Below are 24,724 nucleotides of genomic sequence, written 5' to 3' on the forward strand. Positions count from 1 at the left end.
TACTGAAGTGAGTATCTAGAGGTCAGCTTCGCATCAAGCGAAAGCTTACTGTTCTTACCATCCATTAATGCTAAATATTGTGGGTCCAAAAGTTATGGTATTTGCTTTGCTGACCATAATTTATTATGATAACCTTTGGGTACGATTGTGTGGTTGGAATGAGGATCAGTAGTACATCTACGCGACAGGTAGCCATGTTTCGTTCCCACCCGACCCCCAAATCATTAGTTTCTCCTACCAATATCAGCTTAAATACGGCGTTGAAATAGCTGCCGGCGTTCATGCCACACAAATCCGAGCCAGACCGCCACATATGGATTTGTGATGACAAAGATGCCGACGTGGTTGATGCCCTTCCCTTATATACACTTGTGGCTGTCGAGTCCCATGTCAAATCACTGGTAGTCAGAATCCCGAAAAAGGAAATCTTATCGCCAACCATCATCTAAAATTATGTCATTGACACTCACTCGCATGTCCGGCTGCCAGCCCTTTGTCAAGCTAAAAGTCTCAATGCTTTGGTTTCTCAAAGGGAAAAAAAAATCCAGATGGTCAAATGCATACACACAAATATATACAGATTAATCATCAGATATAAAGCTCAGCACAAGAAAACACTTACACTATAATTAAGTGAAAGCAGACAACTGAAATATTCACATAAGATGGGCTAAGGCTTGGGATTGCCATGTGGAGGCTGCTGATATAATTGTTGATACAGGGTGGCCATCCTGTTGTATGCCTCCGCGCTCGCTGGTTGCTGCATGTGGGAATTACATAAACTTGTCAGTATGAAGTTCCACTTAAAAGGGTTCCCACACTGAAAGAAAATAAGTTAGATGCGCAATGAAAACTTTAGTTTCAAATGGACTTTAAGATTCTTTAAGGTGTGTTGCAGACAGTGAGTTGACAATTTTGTGGCAAAAAAGTGAAGATATAGTTATTTTCGTTTATTTGAAACTAGGGAAATACGGTATTCATTGTTAAAAGCAATATACCTAAATAGCTAGCAGGACTTACATAAGCTGTTTGGCTGCAGTCCCCTAATGGGGATTGTTAGGAGTGTAAAGAGGCCACAAATCTTTAGTCTCATACTACTTAGATAGTGAAAAGGATTGTGCTTGTAAGGGGTCTCCATCTTCTTTCCCTTATGAGGTGCCTTTTGGACAAAGCCGTGAGGGGTATCTTCCGTCTGGAAAGACAGAGGGGCTTTCCCAAAGCGGACAATACCTCGTGACGGGACGCAACCCCTTTTTCTATTCTAACAGTTAGGGCGCCCCGGATGTGTAAACCTCTCCCCGTACAATCTTTCCCACTCGAAGGATAGTGTTAGAGATGTAAAAGGGGGCCACAAACTTTTAGTCCCATACTACTTGAGTAGTGGAAAAGATTGTGCTTATAAGGGATCTTCATCCCCTTTCTCTCGCGAGGCGTCTCTTGGACAAAACCGTGAGGGGTATCTTCCATCGTGCAAAGGCGGGGGGTTTCTCCAAAACAAACAATACCTCATGACGGGACGCAATCTCTTTTCCTGCTCTAACAGGGATAACTCTTGGTTTTCAGTTCAAATCTAGATGGTAGCGATTCCACCTTGCTGCTCAAAAATAAAAGAGAAACGGATCTCGATGGCTCCGTTTGGTAAATACCTGTGTTGTTTGATAAGCAAGGAAGGCCGAGAAGGGATCGGGGACAACAGTGCCACCAGGTTGCTGCATTCGATCACCAGAGGCATCCCAAGAGGCCGACGGGGGAGGAAGGAAGGCAGAGGGGTGGAGGACTGGAGGTAAGCCAGCATAGCTAGGCCTATTGAGAGAGTTGAGGTCCATCATGCCCATGCCCATACCCATGCCCATCTGAGCCATTTGGGCCATCATGGATATCTGGAGTTGCGGCATGGTCATCGGCATCATCATGGTACTCATCCTGTTCATCATGTCAACTTGGGCTTGCAGCTGCTTCAGATATTCAATTACCTCATCCAACATAGATGCTTTATCCGTCTTTCAGAAGAAGAAAAAATAAAAAAATAAAAATTAAGAAACTTATATTGTTGCATTGGTATATGAAGAAATGGCTAACGTTATTGTAGAAATACTGATATGTACCTTGCTTGAGTTTGGAACCAGTTTCTGTAAGATCTTCATTCTTTGGTTGATCCTATCCCTTCTTTTCTGCAAAGCTATCACTCGTCATTTCTTACAATCTGCCGATCTAGTTATATCCAATGCCAGATATTAAGATGATGTTTAGTTGCGGAACAAGTAGGGGATATCCTCCAATGTGGACAATATCCTTCCAAATTCTTGCCAAACATTAAAGAATTGGGACTAGGGATATTTCCCTACACAATATAAGTCTATTCCACTAAATGGTGGGATAGACTTATCCTGTGGAATGGGCTTGTCCCGTTTACGTTCAATTACTATTTTTCCTTATCTACTCTATAAACTATCAAAAAAGTGAGAGAGCAATTAGGTCCCTGTGGTAAAATCTAAACAATCACGAAGCTCAAGTGCGCATTAAATATAACATATTCCCTAATTTATTCCCCAACACCAAAAACACACATATTCTGTAGAATACACATCTTTCTTCAACAGTGCATGGGATATTCCTCTCCTAACTTTTCCATAATGAAACATCACGCCTAAGAGAGTTTTAAGCCTCATGGATAATCTCATGTTTGAAAAATTAAATGAAATAATGGCAGTCTATTATAAATGACCATTATTTTTACTTGTACTTTATTTTAGATAAAATAACTTTTAAAATTTTAATTTTTCATCTCAAAATTCTCTACAAATGGGATTATACAATCCAAAAAAAAACATATTATGTTATCTATAGAAACAAATAAAAAGCTAATGTTACTATTTTGTTGTTATAATACTAAGATAATACCCATTATTTCAATAATTATGTCAATATTAAATTTGTAAAAATTATTTTTTGAGATGAATAATTGCTATTGTAATCATTATAAAGGTCAATAACGATTTAACTTAGGGACCATCAAAATTGGATGATGCGTTATTTAAAATCTAATTAGGTGTCATCCCTCATAAAAAACATTACTTATTTTAGACTATTAGCGCAATAATGCAGCATAAAAAGATAGATGACATGACTTTGCTATAACGACTTAACAAAAAGCTCACTAAACACTATACAAATTATCTGGGTGCTACTCTAAGAAGCAAGAATAAAGGTTTGCACTAACTAAGATGCGTGGAGTCACACTCCTTGCATGCATGCATACAAACATGAGCACAAGTATGTAAGCATGCATGATCCAATATATGTATATCCATATAAGTTTAAACAACTATATATAGGTAACGAATGTTTTATATTAACATGCCAACAAAACCACCCCACACCTTGCCTTATCTAGGGTAAATTACTAATAACCTATGCACGTGCACATGCATGCACATTCGTGCTCGCTTCTTGTACATGCACATGTGCTTGTATATACACGTGTATGGAGATAGAGCAGTTGGGTCTTTTACTAGTTTGAAATGCAAAATCAAATCCATATTTCTTACGATTAATTAATAGTTTGATTTATTTGGACAAATGGCCACTACATCAATGATCTGAGTTGGATCTCCCCTTCATTCTGATTCAACTTGACTTCTTACTGTAGACTACCAAAATTTCCTAGCGTTGACTAGTCGGACATATCTTAATTTCTCAGAGAAGTGGCCAAGTTTTGAGATGCTGCTGGATTTTTTGTTTAAAGGTGAGGCCCTCGATCAGTTCTCCTCCAAAAGATAAACATAAAAAGTAGACGGGGGTCAAAATCCTTGCTTTTTCAGGGTAACGACTTGGTATCAATCATTTAACTTTTAAGAACAATAAATTAATGCTCACGTGTGGTGTTTGATGCTCCAAACGTAATCCATGAACCTTGCTGATTTGCTTCGTCGATGTGTCATTACTTTTATCATTTTTCCTCCCTTATTTCCACTATTTTTGGTGTTTTAAAAAATGTTATATTATTTTCTAAAATGTTAAGTTTTTGTGTAACGTTTACATATAATTGTCATAGAGTTATGTTATAATCTTAATTATCTTACGATCTTCTGAATAAAACATATATGATTATCTAATCATGTCATCATGAGATAATGATATAGCCCAAACATTGTGAAGCTGGCGGACGGTACAAGACATAGAATGGAAGAAGTAATTAGAAGGAATGAAGGAAGATGGAGAGAGAAAAGTATTGATGAATGGCAAGCAGAATTTTAAATAGATTGGGATACGAGTAAAATAAATTTTATGAGTATTCTATCCATCGCTGTTTTTAGTAATATCTTAACTTTTGAATTATAAAATAAAATAAATTTATAGGAACGTGATACACGGTGTGCATCATGACTGCTTGCGTTGGCATGCAGATGTGACCTAATCTTTATCGTCATGGGGAAGCACTCATCAGTTGTCAACAAGTTTTTTCTTACAAAAAAAAAAAAAGGAATCTAAGAAATTAATCATATATTCTCGTGCAGATCCTGATTGGTTGCCTTCTTCCTTTCTTTTGAAGTAGTCAATAAAAATAAAATTAATTATAGTAAAATAGAGATGTGTATCACTTCTCTTACACGTTCGGACTGGTTATGAACGGCGGCAGCTCTGCTCCTTCTGGCGGACGTAGAAGCCCTCTCCGCACTCCCTGTTCTTGCCTTCTCGTCATCGTCGCATGCAACGTCCAGCTTTACACGACCCAAAAAATAATAAAATAAATAATTATGCGAAAAAAGCAAAAATGAAAAAAAAAATCTTATAACTATTGCGTATTTTTTTTTTAAAAACAAAAGAGAAAAAGGGAAAGAGGGAGCTGCCTGGGAGCGGCGGCTGAGGCAGACAGAGTCGCGATCATCAGAGGCCAGCAACCTCCCTCTTCCTCCTCCACCGCCGCCGAAGCTGGTGTTCTCCGTCTCCGGCGATGCGGAGTTGGTGGCGGTGGTGTTGGTGAACCCCACGTCGTCTTCCCCGCACGTGTCCAGAGTCAGGAGCGTGCTGTCCCTTGCTCTCCCCGCCCCGGGCGCCGCCGCGCTCCCCTGGCTTGCACACACCCGCCCGCCGTCGCCGACCCTCGCCCGCTTCCTCCCGATCCCCCCCGGGTCGCCGAGATCGTCGCTGGGGGCGGCGGCGCAGGGGACGAGGGCGTACATCACGCCTGGGGAGGACCGTTGGGGGTGGGCCCCCGCGAGCCAGGCCGCCAGGTCCGGAGATGGGGTCGGGCGGAGGAGCTGGGCGCGGGTGGCCTGGTCCACGACGGCCTCGAGGGTGCCGCTCGGCCGCTGCTTCTCCCACTCGGCGGCGGCGGCGACGGAGGAGGAGGAGGAGGAGGCGTACTGTGGGATGGGTTTCTGGATACGGGAGTGGCCGAGGCCGTGCAAGGCGGGGTGGCCGTTCTCCCACGTCAGCTCTGCCACCTCGTAGTCCGACCTAAAACTATGATATATTTAACACAACTCACACAGTACAACTTATATAGATCGCTTTCTTTTCTTTTTCAAAAAAATAAATAAAGATAGAGAAGAGTACTACAGACATGGGAACGAAGGTGGGGGGCGACGGAAGATTGTCGAAGGGAAGATGAGTTGGTGGATTAGGAGGATCATCTAGGTCCCACCTGGGAACGCACCGGCTCATATCTTCTTAATTTCGTCTTCCTCCTCCTTCAATTTTCTTTAATTTATGTACAGACTACTCCAGAGTGAAGAGAGAGAGAGTACGTACAGGACCAAGTAAAGGAGCGGTAAGGGGGGATGGGGTGACTCATATCTTCTTGTGTCTTCCTCCTCCTCGATCGTTCTTTAATTTAGGTATGGACTACTGAAGAGTGAAGAGAGAGAGAGAGAGAGAGAGAGAGTACAAGATACTAGTAAAGTCGTGGTAGGAAGAGATGGAGTGGCTCATCTCTTCTTCTTTCTTCCTTCTTCTTGTTCTTTAATTGTTTTAGGTATAGACTACTGGGATGATGAGAGAGAGAGAGAGATAGGATCTAGTAAAGGAGTGGTAGTGGGATGGAGTTTCTACTAGTGGCAGCACCAAGGGTGGAGGGTCTGGTTATCTTTGCATTGCGTTCAATGATATTTTGGCTGTAATGAAGGGAGAGAAAGGGACACAGAACCGTGAGAAGTGATTGGTGATTGGGATGAGAAGGGAAGGGGACTAGAAAGAGGTACTAGGAAACGGGAAGCGGTAACAATATAGGCAGGGGGAGGTTCCGGTAATGGTGTGTGTGGGCAGGATTAGACTGAGAGATGGTCATGGAGGGCCTGGGCTTTGAGCAGGGGGAGGCGGCACGTAGCTCTGTTCTACTCCACATGTCAAGCTCACAGCATCTGGATCGATTGTTTTGCACACCTTCTTTTCGCTCCAACACCTGATCAGTGATATGCGGGGAGACCATTCACCTGTCTGAACTCACGGGTGTACTGTTGGGTGCCCTCGTCGTTTATCATATTCATCCATTTATCATTTTGTCTTAAATTCCCCATCTATCCTACAAGACTACAAATAGGTTGGATTTACCTATGACCCAATCCAGCCCGACCCACTTAGACTCAATCTAATCCGATTTAAAGAACCCATGGAGCCGGGTCAGATTCTAAAATTGGACTTATGCGGTATATCGTTGGTCTCGGAAGGTTTGAAACTTGCTAGGCTCAATTTTGATATTGTAGCCTGCATTACCTGGCTATAGTATTTTAGTATCATGGGCCTATTCAGTTGCAACTACATAGGCCCGCCGAGTTACCATACTGATGTTGTTGGGGCGATGGTGACCCAATAAAGAGGTTACACTCATGCGGTGATCAAATATGAGTGCGAAGCTAAAGTTTATGAAGGACGGCCTTGGATACATCTCTACCCGGCCTTCTCAAATGGAACCTCCTATCCTTTTTCTTTTTTCACGTCACAACCCTTTCTTCTATGTTGCTTTTCCACTCCACTATCCTACGCCACCCAAAGCTAAGCCCAGTTAACAACCTTGGAATTTGGACCAGATTATATATGTAACTGATCCGACCAGATTGACTTGTTGGATTAGAAAATTTAGTTGTGAACTCAATCTAATCTGACCCGATCTTTTATTGGGTCATCCTTACACTGAAACTTTGTTTTCTTGCTTATGCCGCCAACCACAGCGCAGTTCTCGTCAGTAGAATAGGAGCAATTCGGACAGGGAAATCGGAATCCCGCATGCTATGTATGGTAACACTTGGCATCAGATTGAGTATGGATTTGTCCAAATCTTCTAATCTTTAGAATCCATGCATTTTGGAAGATTACTATAGCTGCATAAGTAAATTTTGCCGTACCAATTAATATCGATATGTACCAAACATGGTATCATATGGTACCAAGTAGATATACAGTATTGATATTTGATACGCTGAATTGGATACTGCACCGAAAGTACTAATACTGTAGCATGATGGTATCACGCTTGAATCAGCATCATGGGAATCTAAATCGCCCTCCCCGAATATTTATTATTGCCACGCTATCCGGTTGATGAGTTTTGGCAACCGGTTGGGAGGATAAGTCCAACCGGCAAACCTTTTCCCGTTTTTTACTTCTAAGTCAAATTATTTTTTTTTAAAAAAAAAATTCTAAACCAAATAAAATTCCTGCTATAAACAGTGAATACTTCTCTCAGTCTTTAACTGTTGTTGCAGCATCTCTCCCTCCAAGAAAAATTGCTATATTTTTCTAAAATATTAAAAATAAAAAGTAAATAATGAACGTCATTGGGCTGTTATTTCAGTATGATGGATTTATTGCTATGAATGGATCATGATGACTATTTAATATTTATATTGTTCATCTAAATGAGAGAATCTTTTTAAAAACAAATTTATCTTTTGTAGTGGCTAGAAAATAATCTTTTACCACAGACGTGGTAGCATGGTGGGAACGATAATTTAGGTGGTGCTGGTGTGACGTACTCACACGGAGATAAGGCTGCCATACTAGTGGGGCTCTGCTACGGGTGGAAAGGGTATGAGTAAAAAATGTTCTATCCGCATCGAATATTCTCCAGTGGAAAGGGGGCCCAGTAGGAATTGCTACATAGGTGAGATTCTCCTCACCCCCCTCTTTCCTTTTTCTAAGTAATAATAATAATAATAATAATCTTTTTATATAACAATATTTATGTGGAAAATAACACTACCTTTTCCCCTCTATGCTATTTTAGCCAATTCTAGTCATTCTAGATTGATGGAGAGGAACCCACGTGGAATATCAACAGTTGGTTGGATGAAATTGGTTAGAGGTAGTGATATTACTAATCATAAGGTCAAATTGGTTATAGATAAGAGATTATGGTCGATAAACATATATGATGGATTAATTTGCCCCAGGAAGGATTATATCAGGCATCACTAATAGAATTGATAAAAGAAAATCAATATAACTAGATCAAATTTGTTGCTGGCGGTCTTCAAATTGTTGATGCGGATCATCTCTGTCGATTTGCAAAATAGGAATAGGTCATAGAACTCTTTAGAGTTGGCTTCGGCTTGGCCCTCTGATGTTTACGTCAACAAGAGTTTTATGATAATGTGAGAGATGGATAAAGAGTAAAATAGAATGGATAAGACACCTGCGAATATCTTTATTGTTGTATCTTTCATGGAGGAGTTCTGGATCCATATATAGCCATGAGATCCGGAATCTCTCGAAAGTCATGAAATAATTGTTGGGAAATGTGATGTAACCGTCAAGGAATGTACCATAGCCATCTCAGGATGTGATGTAAGACATGTCCATAGTTATCATTATAGCCTTTAATTCTCGACATAGTGGAAGGAGTGTCCGTATGAAGCAGTAAAGGTTCATGTTTGAGGTAAGAGTACTCAGCTTGGGTGGGCTACCGAGTTGAATAGTTGTTTGGCCGAGCCATACAATTTTATTTGACATGTCGTATTATCTCAAGGATCAGCTGCTTTTGGTCTGCTCATCTTAGTTTTTAGGTTGGTTAGAGTTAACTTGGTTCGATTATATCAAGAAGTTACAGAATGTATCCATGTTGCCACATTAGCCACGAGCGATGAATTCAATCATGCCATATCATCAGGTTCATTTTTTACCATATCAAAAATAAATTTGGGAATGCTAATACCGCACAATCAACTACCTTAATCGGTCAAGCTTTGACCTACAACTTTGAGCTTTTTAACGGTTTCCATCATTTAGAGAAAGGGTGTATATGCTAGGATCTTACTATCATGATTTTTTTCTATCTAATGCCAAACTGGCATCCTTTTAAATTGTGACGAGTTACTTTTTTTTTTTTTTTTGTGTGTGTGTTCTGACCTAGACCATTGCTTGAAGATGTCAACTCGAGGACGACGTTATAATCCAAGACCCCGATATTTGCAATGACAGCTAGCGAGGGTACCCAGAAGGGCCCAGCCCAATAATGCCGTGACCCAAGGCCTAGGAACGCAAGCCACCAAAGCAAATGGGCAATGGCTCATAGGGCCCTATCAAAATCGAACCCAGCTGATTGTTGTAGGTGTGTCAAAACTCAAAAGATCCGAGGAAGTTGGACCAAGCTCAAATCAGACTAAATCATAACGTAATGAAGTCAAGCTTGAATTGTTTAAAAACAAAAAACCTAGATCTTAGATTGGTAAGGCTCAAAAGTCAAAATTAGTAGAATACATTATGATACATGATATGTAGCATATAACCAGTTATTCAATAGCAGGCCTTTGGTATGGTTAGCATTTAATTGACCATTGAATCAAGGTTGTTAATGGTCATCGAGCCGATTGAAATAGATTCAAGTTTGAATTTATTTGAGATTGAGCTTGATCAAATAATAAATAAGTCACGCTGGATCTCAATACGTAAGCCCGAAATTAATTTCAAGCTAGCTTGTTGAGATGTGATGATGTCAAGTCTTCAAGCTTCATTGTACCCTATTGAGAACAGCAGCATGGAATTGTTGCAAGGGTGATGGAGTGTATGCTGAACCCTGACTTCATATCCCCCGTTTCTTCGTTAAAATCATATTCTATTGCATGTCAATTATGGCATTGAGTTTTGATAGGAAAAAAAAAGGGCTTCGTGCTTTATTAGAATGCAGTTTTGCTTGGATCATAAAATCCAATAACATCAACAATCATACTGTTATTGATATAGTTTTGGCAGCCCTCAATGTTTTCAGTCGCGGTGTTGCTTCACAGGTTGCTTGGCAAAAAAGGAATTTAATCTTAAGAAACCTTCGGTCTATCATTATGACATTGTGGTTCTTCAATTCATGGTTCATGGCTGCCCTCAATAACCTTTTTATCCATGGGCGTCTCTCGCGGGTGGTCATCATTCATCGATACGTTTTAATGCGTTGAATTTGTAATTCCTTTTGGATATGAAGATGGCCAGCCCATCATCTCAAGTTATCTGGTTTTATGTTAGATTAGTGAGAAATTATCCAAACCCTGTTGAAAATTTATTTTGTCTAAAATCTGCTATATCTTTATTTATAGAATTATTATAAAAAAATAATCTACTAGAATAAAATCAGAAGGTTGAAAAGAATTTGCCTAGATCGAAGCGTGAGATATATACTGTCCCAAGAACGTAATTCACCCCCCACGTGCAATTTTGCGGCGATCTCATCTCCAAGGTACAACAATTTGGATCAGCATGATCCTCCTCTAACGAGTACGATTGCTGTGGAGGCTTGACCCGACTAGTTCCTTCAGTTGCCCAGAAAAGAAAAAAAGATAGAAAGCAGAAAGTTGAAGAACTCTCTGTCTGTTTAAGAAACTCTTGAAAGACAAAGTATCAATGAGATTGAGGGGGATTGGATTTTGATTAATCCCGAAGAAATCTATTTATAGACTCTATCTAGCCAAAGAGATGCGATGATTCCGAAGATAGGTAATGTTTCGGAAACACCGTATCTTTTTCGAAAACTAACGTTCTCTTTCGAAGAGTCACTACTCTTTTGAAAGAGCCATCACAACAGAGTATTTTATAATATTTAAATGAGAAGAAGGAGATCATTGGGAGAGATCCACATTTTATAATATCTAGTCATCAAATTTTATTCAGAAACAAATTATAAAAAGAATATACATTTTGTATTGGAATATAAAACACTCCTCCTTGGTGGATAGATGGAGAGACTCACAAGAAGAATGTCTGAATGCTAGCAGAATGCAGCAAGAGAACGGATCAAATTTTCATCAGCCAAAGAGGCTGGCATCAAATTTTCAGAAAAAAAAAAATAAAACATTTCAGACTTTATCCTGATCATCATGCTTATGCCGCACCTTGATTGTTGCAAATATGATAATCCTAGATATGTGATATCCATGTAATCTGCTCTGTTTCATATGTCAGGCATGATCAGAATTATATATGCAAGGCTCTCCAGCTCTGGTTCACCCCTGGTCGTTCTTGCCACTCGTCATTGCATTTCTTTTTGGCTTGAGCCTGATGTGCTGACTTAGGATAGCATTGCCCTTTTGGCTTTGAATAATGCAAGCTCACTTAAGGTGGTGAATTGGGCAAATTACAAGTGAATGTTGGAAAGTTCTTTGCAAGAAAGCCAAGCTGGAGTATGCTTGTATGCTATTGTTATTGTTTGCTCTTGTGCGATACCAGTACTTTCGAAGTTTCATACAAGCATCACTTCATATCAACTTCCATTGCCATGTTCCGTAAATATTTTAAAATCATTAACCTATTTCAACAAAAATAACAAAAATCAAATCTTGCACGTACCCATCTAACTAGAAGTTTCAATAAATTTGACCCAACTTAGGCCCTATAGTTTACGTGGCATATAATTAACGAATAGTTTTACTCTCATCATTCACATTTTTTAATCAAATTTTCTAACTATTTTGAATATATGAGATATATAGAATGAACTTATTAAACCTTGGTACCTGCTGAATCTAATAGTTTCTCGAGGCCTTTGCAGGAGCCTAGGAGATTTTGCTGCAGAGAAGGGAAGTTCAACAGTAGCACCAGAGGTGCCTTCTCTGTTAAAGTTTCTCACTGCCCCACAGCTCCCTTGGCGTACAACAATCCAACGTTTCTTTTCATTGCTTTCTGGAACTCGTTTCCATGGTTTGTATCCCATTCCAGCAACCTGAAAGGACAGGCAAGGAGTAAGAAAGTAGATATGGAAGAAGGGTTCCACCTTTGAGAATGGAATTCAAAATCCCAGCTATTATTAAAAGGAGACTTCGAGGATCCACAGCTGGCCTCTCGGCCCGTGGAGGGGACCCATGATGTTCAAATTCTCGCCCTCCCGCCCCCGCGGGTTGGGATTGAATCTTTCGCGCCAGAGAACGATGCCGAATCCAACATTGGATCGCCTCGGGATCTGTGCAGAGAGATGGAGAAATGAGTTCAGAATATTTTGAGATTTGTGCGGAGTCTGATTCAACGGTAGATATCGCAAAAAAAAAAAGAGATCAATCATCCTTTCCCGCAAAAGATAGGTACAACGCGAACCTCCTCTCTCGTAGGTTTCGCCACGAACGGCGGACCATGTGGTGTCCCACTCCGCTCTTCGAAGCCGCATTCCCAACTTATTGAAACTTGGTTATAAAATAAAAACTATACGAGAAGCTGTTATATTTTACCTGAGGTCCGTTAATCAGCTGCGCACCTACCATTCTTACAAGTCGATCTCCACCTTCCGTTCAATGAACCCGCTCCTCCTGGAGCGAGGGGGAATAAAAAATGCCAGCTAGCTCGGCGGCGGCCCCAAGCGTCGCGTCAAATAAAAAACGAAGCGAATGCGAGTTAAAGGAAGGCCCCGATCCCCCAACCCCGTCACCGAAAGAAATCCGTTGCCCGAAGTGGAAAAAATAGCTAAGCTGGCAGATATTACCTCTATTTTTAACTCGAGAAAAAAAAAAAAAATTGAACGGAAGAGAGCGAAGCGTAGCAAGAAACAGTAGTACTACCAGAGCGCAGAGAGGGGAAGCAGCGAACGAGGCGATGCGACGGCGGAGTACCAGACCACCGCCCAACTGCACCGCCGCCACAGCCGGAGAGACCCGCCGGAACCCTAGATGCATCCGCAGAGCCCCCAATGCCGCCTGACGAGCTGGCCTGACTTCTGGTTCGCCGACAATACCCTCAAGCATGTGGTGCTGAAGATGCAGCTCGGAAACAAAACCCCAACCCTAGATCCCTCCCCCCCGACGCCGCCGGCGGCGGCCGGCCCTGACCTCACTGCTCTCCTCTCCGACGAGCTCCTCCTCCGCATCCTTGGTGCCCTCCCCGACCCCCTCCACAGCCACGCCTCCCTCGTCTGCAAGCGATGGCTCCGCCTTCTTGGTCGCCTCCGTCGCTCCCTCACCCTCCTCGACTGGTCCTTCCTCCACCGCCGCCTACCCCTCCGCTTCCCCGACCTTACTGAGGTCGACCTCGTCCCCGCCTCTTTCGCCTCCCCTTCCTCCATCGCCACCGCCGGTGTCCTCCTCACGCGTGGCCCGGTGTCCGTCCGCATAGACCCCCACGCGGAGCCCCCCATCGGCGAGTGCCGCTTCCTCCCGACGGACGTCATCGACCGCGGGCTTGAGGCTCTCGCCCGCGGCTGCTCGGGCCTCCGGAAGCTCGCGCTTGTGGCCGCCGCCTCCGAGGTCAGCCTCGTGACCCTCGCCGTCCAGTGCGCCACCCTTCAGGAGCTGGAGCTCCACCGCTGCACCGATCTCGCCCTCCGCCCCATCTCCGCCTTCGAGAACCTGCAGATCTTGCGGCTGGTGGGGTCCGTGGAGGGCCTCTACGGTGGGCCTGGGGTCACCGACATCGGGCTCACCATCCTGGCCAACGGGTGCAAGCGGCTCGTGAAGCTGGAGCTAAGCGGGTGCGAGGGAAGCTATGATGGGATCTCGGCAATCGGGCGCTGCTGCCTGATGCTGGAGGAGCTGACGATCTGCGATCACCGGATGGATGGCGGGTGGCTGGCCGCGCTGCCCTTCTGTGAGAACCTCAAGACTTTGAGGTTGCAGAGCTGCAAGAAGATTGACACTGATCCGGGGCCCAAGGAGCACCTGGGGTCGTGCCCGACGATTGAGCGACTGCAGTTGCAGCGGTGCCAGCTGCGGAACAAGATAAGCTTGCACGCGCTGTTTATGGTGTGTGTTTCCGTCAGGGAGATCATGTTTCAAGATTGCTGGGGACTGGACGACGACATGTTCAGGATTGCGAGCATCTGCAGGTAATGATTTTTTTCTCAAACTTCCATTTTATTTTTTTGGTTCTCATTATTGAGGGTGCATTAGTTTAGCAAATTTAGCTTTCTCTACTGATTTAATGACGTTGCAAGATGTAAGAATTGGAATATAATTTCTTAGCAGCAGATAAATGGTGCGGTACTGGCTGAAGATACAATTTAACCCCAAAATTTTTTAATATCCCCCCCCCCCCCTCTCTTGGGTATTGTTGTTTATGTTATAAAAGATTTCTGAGCCAAGAATGTAGCATAGTTCATGTCTGGTTACCGCTATTAATTTGAAAAGCATACAACAGATTATTCACTGGTGATAGCTAGGTGGATGCATGCTTGCTGGGTGCTCCTCCAACAGTGCTGACCATTTTCTTAATGACTCAAAATTGGCATCATAACAAATGCAAGAAAACAAGAGTGATAAAGAGCTTTGCTCTTATTATTTGGGGTTATCGTTATGTTTCCTTCAGTCCTTCTTGCCATATTATTCCTTTCAATGAGTATGACTCCATCAATGCTATTGTTTACAAATCTTACATCCAATCTGTCAGAATAGGTCTTGCAGATTTCTTTGTCATTCATATGAAGGCTTTTTCAGATTTCCTTTGCACGTATTGGTGCTTGATCATTCTATACTTATTTATGTACTAGATCTACGAGTGTTAATGCTTTCTCATATTCTTTTGAAAATATTATCTGACCCACCCTATTACTGAAAATATTAAGAAATAAAGCATGTGTATACTTATTTCATAAATTTCAATGCGAATTATCTCATCTTTGTTATTGTCTTGTAGGAACCAATGCATCTTGTCCAAGCTTTACCATCTTAACATTTGATATAATCCGGAAAATATGCTTATACATGTAAACATCATTATCTTTAAACAATATCTTATCGCAACGCTAAGTCCTATGCCTCTGGATTTGGAGAAGATGGCATTCTGAATTAATGTCTGACGTTGACATCTTGAAGGTTATCCAAGAAACATAAATGACATATACTCTGTTTTTATTTCATGCTTGAACAAGCATTGACATTAATTTACATTGCAAGGATACAATGAATAACAATCATATATCAAGTAATATATATAAAGCATGTTGCAAATTTTGAGCAATATATCTGATATAAACTTCATCATTCAATATTGTAATCTAATGATCCATTAAAGTTTTTTTTTTTTTTTTGCATAGTTAGTGGTGCTTCATTTCTGTGTGTTCTTGCTTTCTTGGTCTTTTTGGTGTATTGGATTCTAGGGTCAGCTGACAGTTTTGTTAAGGAACTATGTAGAGTTGGCTGCTTCCTGAAGGATGTTTATTCTCTTCTTCTTCTTTTTTTTTGGCTGTTTGGTTTGTACTTTTATGCTCTTTGGAGGGCCATCACTTGTTTTATAAAAAAACTTTAGTACCAATTTAGGAAAAGAAGATTTTGAAACTAAGCTTTGTTATCAATACTGGTGATTTGTGAATTCATATTACATAGCTCTGACTAACGGTTTATTGAAAGTTAGTTGGACGTCATATTATACTCTTGATATTCAACTTTGTTGCAATTATTGGATCCAGGATTGTACCACCATCATTAGTGCAAGTTAGGGTGAAGACACAAAATTTATGTTCCTTATTCACAGCTGGATGATATGAACAATCTAATACAACAGATATAAGTTCACAAAGAAAGGGTTAGAAGGGGTAAAATAGCATGGAGATTTATGCTCCAACATCCAAGAATGGTGCATTACAGTTTTCCTAACTGATGGCTTATTTGGGGACGACTTAAGCCCAGAGAAATTTTAAGACAACTAGACAAAAAACATTCAGATGCAAACATGGAAGATTTCATGCATCTGACCTAATTACAGAGGAAATCATTATTTGTAGATGCCAACACCTGATCGCATTTGTGGAGTATTTCTTGGAATGACATACATGCCTCCAATCCTCATTATCAGAGCTAGGTTCTTCAACATCTCACTGATTACCTTGACTCTTCATTTTAATTGGTTCAAATTCCAAAGTATCTAATGATATGAGATTGTCAAAAAACTTTACATGCTACGTGCATGTAAATGTCTTCACAGCTTTTTCATACATCTTATTTGAATTGTAAGTTTTGCAAGCTAACAATCATATACCATGTGAAAACATTATCCTGGGATGTGTAATAAGAAATTGTTGAGATTGAAATCAGTACTTGTTGGATGTCTTATATTGTTGAGCTTTTGAGGAATCTGATTGTCAATGTTGTGCTAACCCTCTTCCACTATGTAATTTGTGTTGGACGACTCATCTCCCACCTTTTTGGTGAAACCCTCTTCCGCTATCTTATATTGTTGAGCATTTGCTGGCTGGTCATGTAGCGATCTACCTGACATGATATTCAACTTTTCCTCTCCTCTTTTTCTTTCTCTTTCAGTCAGGATACACACAGTGGCTGAAGGGGGTTTCTTTATCTTAATGTATCATGGATCTTGTTGTTGAACCTTCCCAAGCCACCAAATTCCTGGCACCTCTACCCCCCAAAAATATGCAATATGTGTTTGTGAATTTGGCTGGGTTGTATCCTCATCATATTTTCTTTCATTTTAATTTGAAAATTAACTTTCTATTTTTAGAATGCCTGACACATGCCGAGCTGTATACTAGTGGTATCAATATCTGATAGGTATCAAATTTAGTTGTTACCAATCTAGGGAAGTATTCGTCTTTAACAAGAAACTAAAGTGATTTTCAAGATGTAAATAATTGTGCAATGGCTTATTCCTATCTCCATCTTGAGGATACAATGTAAGGGGTGTAAGAGGTCTGAAGAGGACATTTCATTTTGTTTCTACTTCTCTATCTTTGGTAAACAGTTTCTACTTTCTTGAGTACTTCTGTAGAGCCTGATGCATTAGGTTCATTATGTGACTCAGATTTCTAGAGTTTAATGCTAGTGAAAGGCCTACGTTTCATTTTTGAGATTTGGAGTTTGCGACAAAGTTTTTCTTCACTGTATAATGAAATTTGAAATTTTTTTCTTCCAGGCTTTCCTGTCTCAATTGGAGGTTTATAATTTTGCATGGTTCACAAATACTGAATTATTTCATCCCTTCATACCCACCAACTTTGATGAAAAACATAAATTCAAAAAGAAGATTTGGGAAACAAATCAACTATTTCTTTGCAGACTAAAAATCTGAAAATTCAGTCTTTGGTGAAATTCACAAAATATTATTATTTTTAATGTTGTCAAGAGATAGTTCAGGGTCTTTTTTTTTTTGCAAAATCATGTAAACATGGTAATTGTACGCCTTAAGATGACTCTCATTTGTGATTACTAATCCACATGGTAAAACCTTAAATTATTTGCCATAATGAGTTTAAAAGATGAGGTCGGAGAACATTATTTTGTTTCCCTGAAGTAGTCACACAAATTTGATATTAGTGAAGTTTTTTTTCTCTAGTATATGTTGTCTCATTTATCTACCATTTATTTTTATTTTTATAATTCATTTGGAATTTATTTATAATGGTCATTAGAGCATTACAAAATTTCATGAAATTTAGGATAAGATATTTCGTCTGCCACTAGGAGTCAACTATTAGAAGTGGTTATACGTGTTCTGTGCAAGTGAACCATGGAAATAGTATAGCAGGCAGAAATTATGTTGTGTCCCAAATTAATCAATATTTGCATCTTCTATGGTAACAGGTTAGAAAATTTTGCAAGGGATATGACGATGCCAAAAAAAAATATATTTAAGGAGGGTTTCAAAGTTGCTAATTTTCTAGCATATAATTTGGGGAAACTATTCGGGCAAAGTTATATCCCTTGACATTTTTTTTCAAGATTTTTTTTTTTTTTTTGCCTAATCTTACCTTGTTTTGTGTGAGCACTTACATGGAAAGTGGTTTGAGTTAGTCTCCCATGAACAAGTTCTGCAATGTTGGTGATAGGAAAGTAGATAGAAATAGAGTTTGTGTTTCAGGTAGATGGCAGATCCAAGCAAGAATCTTAGAGAGCTTTGGTGTAGTTGCTGGTGTAGCCCTTCCCATGGGCTTTTCCTCGAGTTTCCCGGACAAATATTGAAGTTCTCTTTGATTAATAGCTGGATAAATGGTTTTTGTTCCTACTGTCATGCCATCATGTGGCTGTTAAATCGATCGGCCTCTTTTAGCTATATTGAGTTTTAATCTATATATCCTGTTGGCTGAGGAATTGTGGTCATTTAGAGCCGTTAATTCATGCCATGAGTTGTGTATGTCATTATTTAGTTATGGACTTCTACTCCTGCTGGTTCTTTAATTGTGTCTCGTGTGCTGAACTTCTTCAAGCCATTGCTTGGGTGAAAAACTTCTTGGCTGGTCATCAGAGCTAGAAGCTAAGATTATCAGTTAAGTTTGCTGTATACAGAGTTCTCTGGTTCTTTGCTGCCACTGTGTAGACTTTCTTTATGCCATTATCCGATGCCAGTTGGTTCACTTGGATCACAATATGATGATAGACCTTCTACTTCAGGGAATTTCTTTCTTTCATTCTTTATCTTTTTTTTATTGCTATAACTAAAGTGCATTTTGCCAATGATTATCAAGATTTCTAGCTTTTGGAAGTTTGGTGACTATATAACATGACTGGGTCAGGAAAATTAAGAATTCTGAGAGTGTACAGAATCATGGAAGAAGGTTTGGTTTGAGATAGGTGGTGGTTCTTGATAAAAGCTTGCATGGAAACTATTCATGAGGCACTTTGGAAACACAGTTATTTATGATCAGTTGAAGAGAATTCATGGAATCTAAGAGTTAAAAATCAGGATCTGGTTCTAGGTGCACGATATATCTATCTAGGTAAGAATTTGAAAAATTTTCATGGACTTGCCAAGAGTATGAAAAGGTCATGGGAACTGTGCTTGGTTTAAGGTGTATGATGTTTCCTTGTGAAAAATGAAGAAACTTTTATTGCATGTTGTGGCTATAATCCTTTATTTTCTGTGTTTTCTTGGTTTTAATGCTCGTATTAAATTTTTCATGGAAAATAGGCTGGGAGATGGTCTTTTGTTGTAATTGTTGTAGAAAGACTACAGAAAGTCCTTGATGGAAAGTCCTTGTTTGAAGCTGCTGATGGTTCTTTTAACGTACTGGAGAAAATTTAAGTGCATATTGTAGGGGTCCCCTTTATTTGAGTTTTGTTTGAGTTTCCTTGGACAGAAATCTTTTGGTGAGTGCTTGTTTAGAAAGTGGTTTGAGCACATCATCTTTCCAACTTGTTGAGATGGCTATCTGGCCTTCTAGCCAGATTAAAATTCCTTCTTCCAATAAGTTGCATAGGATGCACAGTCGTATCTGAGTTTTCCGGAGGTGTTGGTGCTTCTTGCACTGGTCATTTTCCCCTTTTTCTCTTTGAATCAATTGTGCGTTGGCCTATGATCTCGGAGGTTTGTTTGGCAGAACTTGATAGTAGTTAACCATGCTGAATACCGGCACTTTTTCCTGTTGCTGGGGTTGCCCTATCATTTTGTATTGAGAGGTACCACTTGTTTTTCAATCAGATTAATATTTATTCTATGAATAAGGAAGAAGCAAACGCACTTCTCACCGCCGCTTTCCTGGTTTATTCAGTTCTGATGTAAATATCTGATTCCAATTGATTCACAAATTGAATTGCTGACCTTATAGATGGGCTGCTTTTGCAATTTTGTAATCACATGCATTTGGAAATGCCTACTCAAGCCTCCTTGGGTGTGGGTAACTGAGCAAAGAAGTTAAATGTTGCTAGATATTGGGGGTATACCTGTGCAATGATATGCATCTCCTAGAGAATGAATTCGTCTCAAAATGGTTCTTCCACATTGCAAAGAGAAGCAAATTGTTTTAGATGGTGCCTTGTAAGTCCCTTGATTCAGTACGTTTGTCACTGTCAGTTGAACATTTATATTGTTGAAATAGTTTTTATACCGTGTCATTTTCCATGTTGTGACTATTTTTGAAACTAAAATCATTTCAATGTACTGTCCCACCTTTAGTATTCTGCTCACAATGAACTCTAAATTTGCAGATCTTGATAAATATGTTATTGAATTTCTTTGTATTTCTTTTTGATGTATCCATGTTGGGCTGTCTTGTGATATGGCTTTTGTCTTATTTTCAGCTTAAGATCAATTGGCTGATTAAAGTGACTGGTTATGCTATTACAGCATTGTAATTAAATGTGTGATGGCATTAGGCCATTTGCTTTTTGAAACTATAATTAACTTTTATGAGATTCTTTTTTGCAGGTGGGTGAAGTTTCTATCATTGGAGGGATGCTCTTCGTTAACTACAGAATGTCTGGAGTCAGTAGTCTTGTCTTGGAAAGATTTGCAAAGACTTACAGTCGTTTCATGCAATAAAGTGAAGGATGATGAAGTCTCCCCTGCCCTAGCAAGCTTATTCTCTGTCCTCAAAGAGTTGAAGTGGAGGCCTGATTCTAAATCCGTCCTTGCCATGAGCCTTGCTGGGACAGGAATGGGAAAGAAGGGTGCTCGATTTTTCAGAAAGGTATGAGGTTCGGTCATCTTGATACCTTTGTATTCCCCTTTGCTTCTCAAAGAAATGGAAAATTGAATTCCAGACTTTACCTGCAGCGACCTCTGCAGGCACGACACCATTCAAAAGGAAAGGCAGGAGAAAATCCATGAAAAAAGAGCAAGCAATGGATACGACGGTCCCTGACTGTGGTGCTGATACACCAATTTTTTCATTGTACCTTCTGATATGCAAAAAGGGCATAATATTTTGTCTTTGCACGCCACTATCTGGACCATGATATTTTGTGCTTTTTGCATGCGTATCAGCTGCTTAGCATGTTCTTTGACAGGGGGCAATGCTCCTCTATCACTTAGGCTAAGTTTAATGGAGAAGGACCATTTCAAGCCCCCATCACTTACGAAGGGGCGGTTCATGAGAGAACTCACAATTTCAAACATGCTTTTCAACATGCCTCCTTTTACTTGCGGAGCAACTTTGATTCCTGAGGCATCCAATTTACATCTCTGCAATGATATCATGCTATCTTTTGAAATGAAAAGAGAACATCTGCAGCATCCCGACTGCTCCATGCTCGGTTTTTGTGGATGCTGGTTTTTGTTCCTAAAACGTCTATTGTTTATCGAATGGATGAACAGTGTTTTTGTTACCTTTCTTATGAAAACCTATCTCTGGATGCCAAGAGGGAAAAACTAATGGATGAAAAGAAATACAGAGAATTTTGTATAGCTGACCTTCCTCTTGTTTGATTTACAGTTTGCATTTATCTTTTGTACATGGGAGCATATGAAATGCACTGGAGCCTTCTGCATTCCGAAGCAATGGAATGCTTGGCGATGTTCGACCTCCATGTTCTGCATGGGTCCGTGTGCAAGCCACTTCAATTTTTTAGAGCTCCATACATTTCATCATAGCTCTGACAGTGTATCAATACTTTTTGGTGCATGCAACAATCTTTCAGGTCTCTGGTTACATCTGGTTGTGCCTTTGCAAGGATGAAAAAGAATGTAACGCTTATCTCCAGGCAAGTAAGGTGAACGCCGTAAACTTTTGCACTTGGGTGCGGTTTGTGAGGTTGGTATTGTGCGGCCCAGCCTCACTGGGCCGGCTTATTGGCCTGGTGCGGCGCCAAATGAAGGCCTGAAGTTCTGTCTGGATTTGAAACAGGGCAGTGCCCTAATAGATCGCGGGCTCACGGCGGTGGAGGAGGATGAGCAGTCCTCCATCACGGACTAAATGGGTCAGACATGTTATTTAGTTGTGATTATTTGTCTCATACTTGATTAAAAAGGTCAAACATGTTATTATTATAATAATAATTTTTAAAAGATAGTGTGTGCTATGTTATGAAATTTGAAAAATAACCGGACAAATTATAAAAATTGTTTTATATGTATGTATTCTTAGCACGACTATGATTTGGTTCCACCAATGAAAATTATTCGTTTGATTCTTTTGACTTGTAATCTAAGAAACTGATTTTGATACCAAACCATCGATAATTAGAATAGTAATATTTGGCACTTTTGTGCATTCTGTATCTGACCTATACTACTAGGTTATGTGCCCATAATCTAATGTTGCATCTATAGTATCAGTTTATAAAAATAATAATAAATTTTTAAAAAGAAATATGTATTATTAAAAAATAATTTATTCTTAGTCTTTAATTAATTATTTATTTAGTATGCTTAAATCCCACTTTTTGATGTTATTTTGTTTAGTGTAGCTCATTATTCTTTCTTTTTTTTTGGATCCTGAATCATGATTGCTCGGAACTTGAAGGAGTATGTTAGATCTTCTGAAAATATTCATAATTTTTGGAGTTCTATTTTATACTAGTTTAGTTAGAATAATTTATTTAATTTGAATTACTTAGTACATTTTGACTTATATCACTGTAGAACGATTGATTATGAGAATGATTTTATCTTGATTAAATTGTTTTCTGAGGATTGAAAAATTATTAATATTATTGTTTTGAGGTTATTATAACTTGATTTGTAGTTTTCCATGCTTGCATGGTCCGCCTTGAGAGTATGCGGTTTGTTACACTCTAATTTCTAATTTTCGGATATGTTCTGTATTCAAGGCATGATAAGCACGGACCTCTTTCTTTCACTTGCTAGAAATCTGTATGCCAACTGTTGCTGGAAATTGGACTCGGGGGCAATCTTCGGTCGAGGGAGAGGGAGCTGCGGGTCACCACGGCGGGGCGGCGACCAGTCGGCGGGCGGCGTCCTCCGTTTGGGGTGGCCGGAGAGAGGGAGCAGGGGGTCCTCACGGCGGGGCGGCGATCCGTCAGCGGGCGGCGTCCACCGTCTGGGGTGCCTGCAGGCAAGCTGGTGGCCGGGTTTTCCGGCGCCGGCCCTCCGACGCTCAAGTCAGGGAGGGGGCAAAGTGTGTAGAGAGGAGATAAACAGTGTTTGTAGGGCACGGAATTTCCCAACCCCCTCCTGAGAAGCCAAGGCTCCCTTTTATAGGTGGGGGTCGGTTTACCTGTGATGTAACAGGGCGAGGCCATAGTACGGCTCGGCATGTGGCTCAGGTCGGCGCACGGTCAGGCAAATCATTGTGCTGATGTCGGCGGTGAGGGCGTCGTACGATCCGAACCAGTACGCTACCAGGCGAATCATTGCATTGGTGTCGGAGGTATGGCCGAGATCAGAGACTTATCATGGTTGACCAGGCTCTGCTGGGCTAACTTGCCGTGGAGAGCTGAGAGTCCGTAGATGACAGGAGCCATACGTATTAAATATGGAGTAAGCCGGAGATCCGCATTAATTGCAGAGTAGGCCGGAGATCCGCATTAATTGTGGAGTAAGCCGGAGATCCGCATTGATTGTTGAGTGAACTGGAGGTTTACAGTAGCCATGCGCAATAAATGCTGAAGCAGCGGCAGGATATGGTCCTCAGTTGGACCTCGGAGGAGTACGGCCGTAGTAGGTGGCTGACAAGGGTAGACCTTGAGCATCAGGATTTTCCTAGGTCGGAGGTCTCGAGGTCGGATGTCTTGAGGTCGGGCGTTCCGAGGTCGAACGCTGACTTTGGCTGTTCAGGGTCGGCGATTGTGCGGCTTCTTGGAGGCATTCGTGTCACTTGGGGGGAAAGATCTTATTCCCCCAACACTACCCCCCGACTTCCGAGTTCGAGCGGCTTGCGGGCTCGGACGTGGGAAGTAAAGTCTATCATTAAAGTTGGGGGGCGAATCTCGTCCGCGCCCTCGTTTTTCTCGGAGTTTTTATGGCGAGACCTGCGCCCTTGGGCGTTTCGAGGTTGCTTTATTCAGCGAACTTATGGTGGAGCTCGTATCCTTACGTTTCTCGGAGCGGATGTAACGGGGGTGGCGTCTCTTGGATCGCCAAGATCGCTTCGTGCGGCGGACCCATGATGAGGGTCCTCGGGCTCAACGAGGCGGCGCCTCGATCCCGTAATCGAGACTCCCCGCTTATTAATGAGTGTGCCGTTACGGGGTTCAAAACGGACACGCGGCATGACCTAGGGTCGGACGCTTCCGATCTCGTATTACTGGATCATGGATCCGGCGAGGTGGAGGCTACATCGGGGCTCCACGTGCCCCAGGGCCTTATTAAATGAGGGGAGCGGAGGTGCCGTCCGCTCGTTCTTCAAGGCGATTCGATTCTGCGGACCCATAATGAGGCCCCGAGGTCCGATGGGACAGGACTTCGATTTCGTACCCGATTTATTGATCCGGAGTGAATACGGTGCCTCGGCCTCCGAGGTCGACACGTGGCGCAATCCGGTCGGGGGATGGGAACCGACCATGCCGATTTGGGCCGTAAAGGGGGTCTATATAAGCCCCTCGAGTTTGCCCTAAAGGTTTTATTTGGCTGCCTCTTATTTTTGTTGTCTTTCTCCCTTGCTTCCTTCCTCAACCGAACCTCGCCGTCGGTGCCCGGAGCGATTTCCGGCGATGTCCAGTAGGTCCCTACCCTGTGATTGCTAGGGTTCCTCTTCTCT

The 24,724-nt window shown here is 41.3% G+C and overlaps 2 protein-coding genes across 7 annotated transcripts; one reads left to right on the forward strand and one right to left on the reverse strand.

Annotated features, from left to right (window-relative positions):
- Positions 1-367: 367 nt before the first annotated feature.
- LOC103711637 (transcription factor UNE10-like) lies at positions 368-6,265 on the reverse strand. Of its 5 annotated transcripts, none has more exons than XM_089924046.1 (7): positions 5,567-6,263; positions 4,851-5,466; positions 4,611-4,721; positions 2,106-2,171; positions 1,647-2,000; positions 623-760; positions 368-516 (listed from the first exon to the last, which is right to left on the reverse strand). In XM_089924046.1, the coding sequence occupies exons 1-6, from the start codon at positions 5,665-5,667 to the stop codon at positions 671-673; spliced, it is 1,338 nt and encodes a 445-aa protein (XP_089780172.1). In that variant the 5' UTR covers positions 5,668-6,263; the 3' UTR covers positions 368-516; positions 623-670. The 5 variants fall into 5 exon arrangements, 2 of the variants coding, with proteins under 2 accessions (XP_089780172.1, XP_089780173.1); XR_015988185.2 differs by lacking the exon at positions 368-516 and adding an exon at positions 1,021-1,531 and having other exon boundaries at positions 550-760; positions 5,567-6,265; XR_015988188.2 differs by lacking the exon at positions 368-516 and adding an exon at positions 1,021-1,531 and having other exon boundaries at positions 550-760; positions 4,851-5,460; positions 5,648-6,264.
- A 6,536-nt stretch (positions 6,266-12,801) lies between these two features.
- Positions 12,802-21,471, forward strand: LOC113463022 (F-box protein At5g51380-like). 2 transcript variants are annotated; one of them, XM_039126563.3, is made up of 3 exons: positions 12,802-14,227; positions 20,494-20,755; positions 20,842-21,471. In XM_039126563.3, exons 1-3 carry the CDS (start codon positions 13,077-13,079, stop codon positions 20,893-20,895), a joined length of 1,467 nt encoding a protein of 488 aa, XP_038982491.3. In that variant the 5' UTR covers positions 12,802-13,076; the 3' UTR covers positions 20,896-21,471. The 2 variants fall into 2 exon arrangements, with proteins under 2 accessions (XP_038982491.3, XP_088579941.2); XM_088723815.2 differs by lacking the exon at positions 20,842-21,471 and having other exon boundaries at positions 20,494-20,761.
- The last annotated feature ends 3,253 nt before the right edge of the window (positions 21,472-24,724 follow it).

The sequence above is a fragment of the Phoenix dactylifera genome, chromosome 6 (genome assembly GCF_051530095.1).
Source record: "Phoenix dactylifera cultivar Ajwa chromosome 6, Ajwa_hap1_PhDact_Kaust_v1.1, whole genome shotgun sequence".
In the NCBI taxonomy this organism is placed as follows: domain Eukaryota; kingdom Viridiplantae; phylum Streptophyta; class Magnoliopsida; order Arecales; family Arecaceae; genus Phoenix; species Phoenix dactylifera.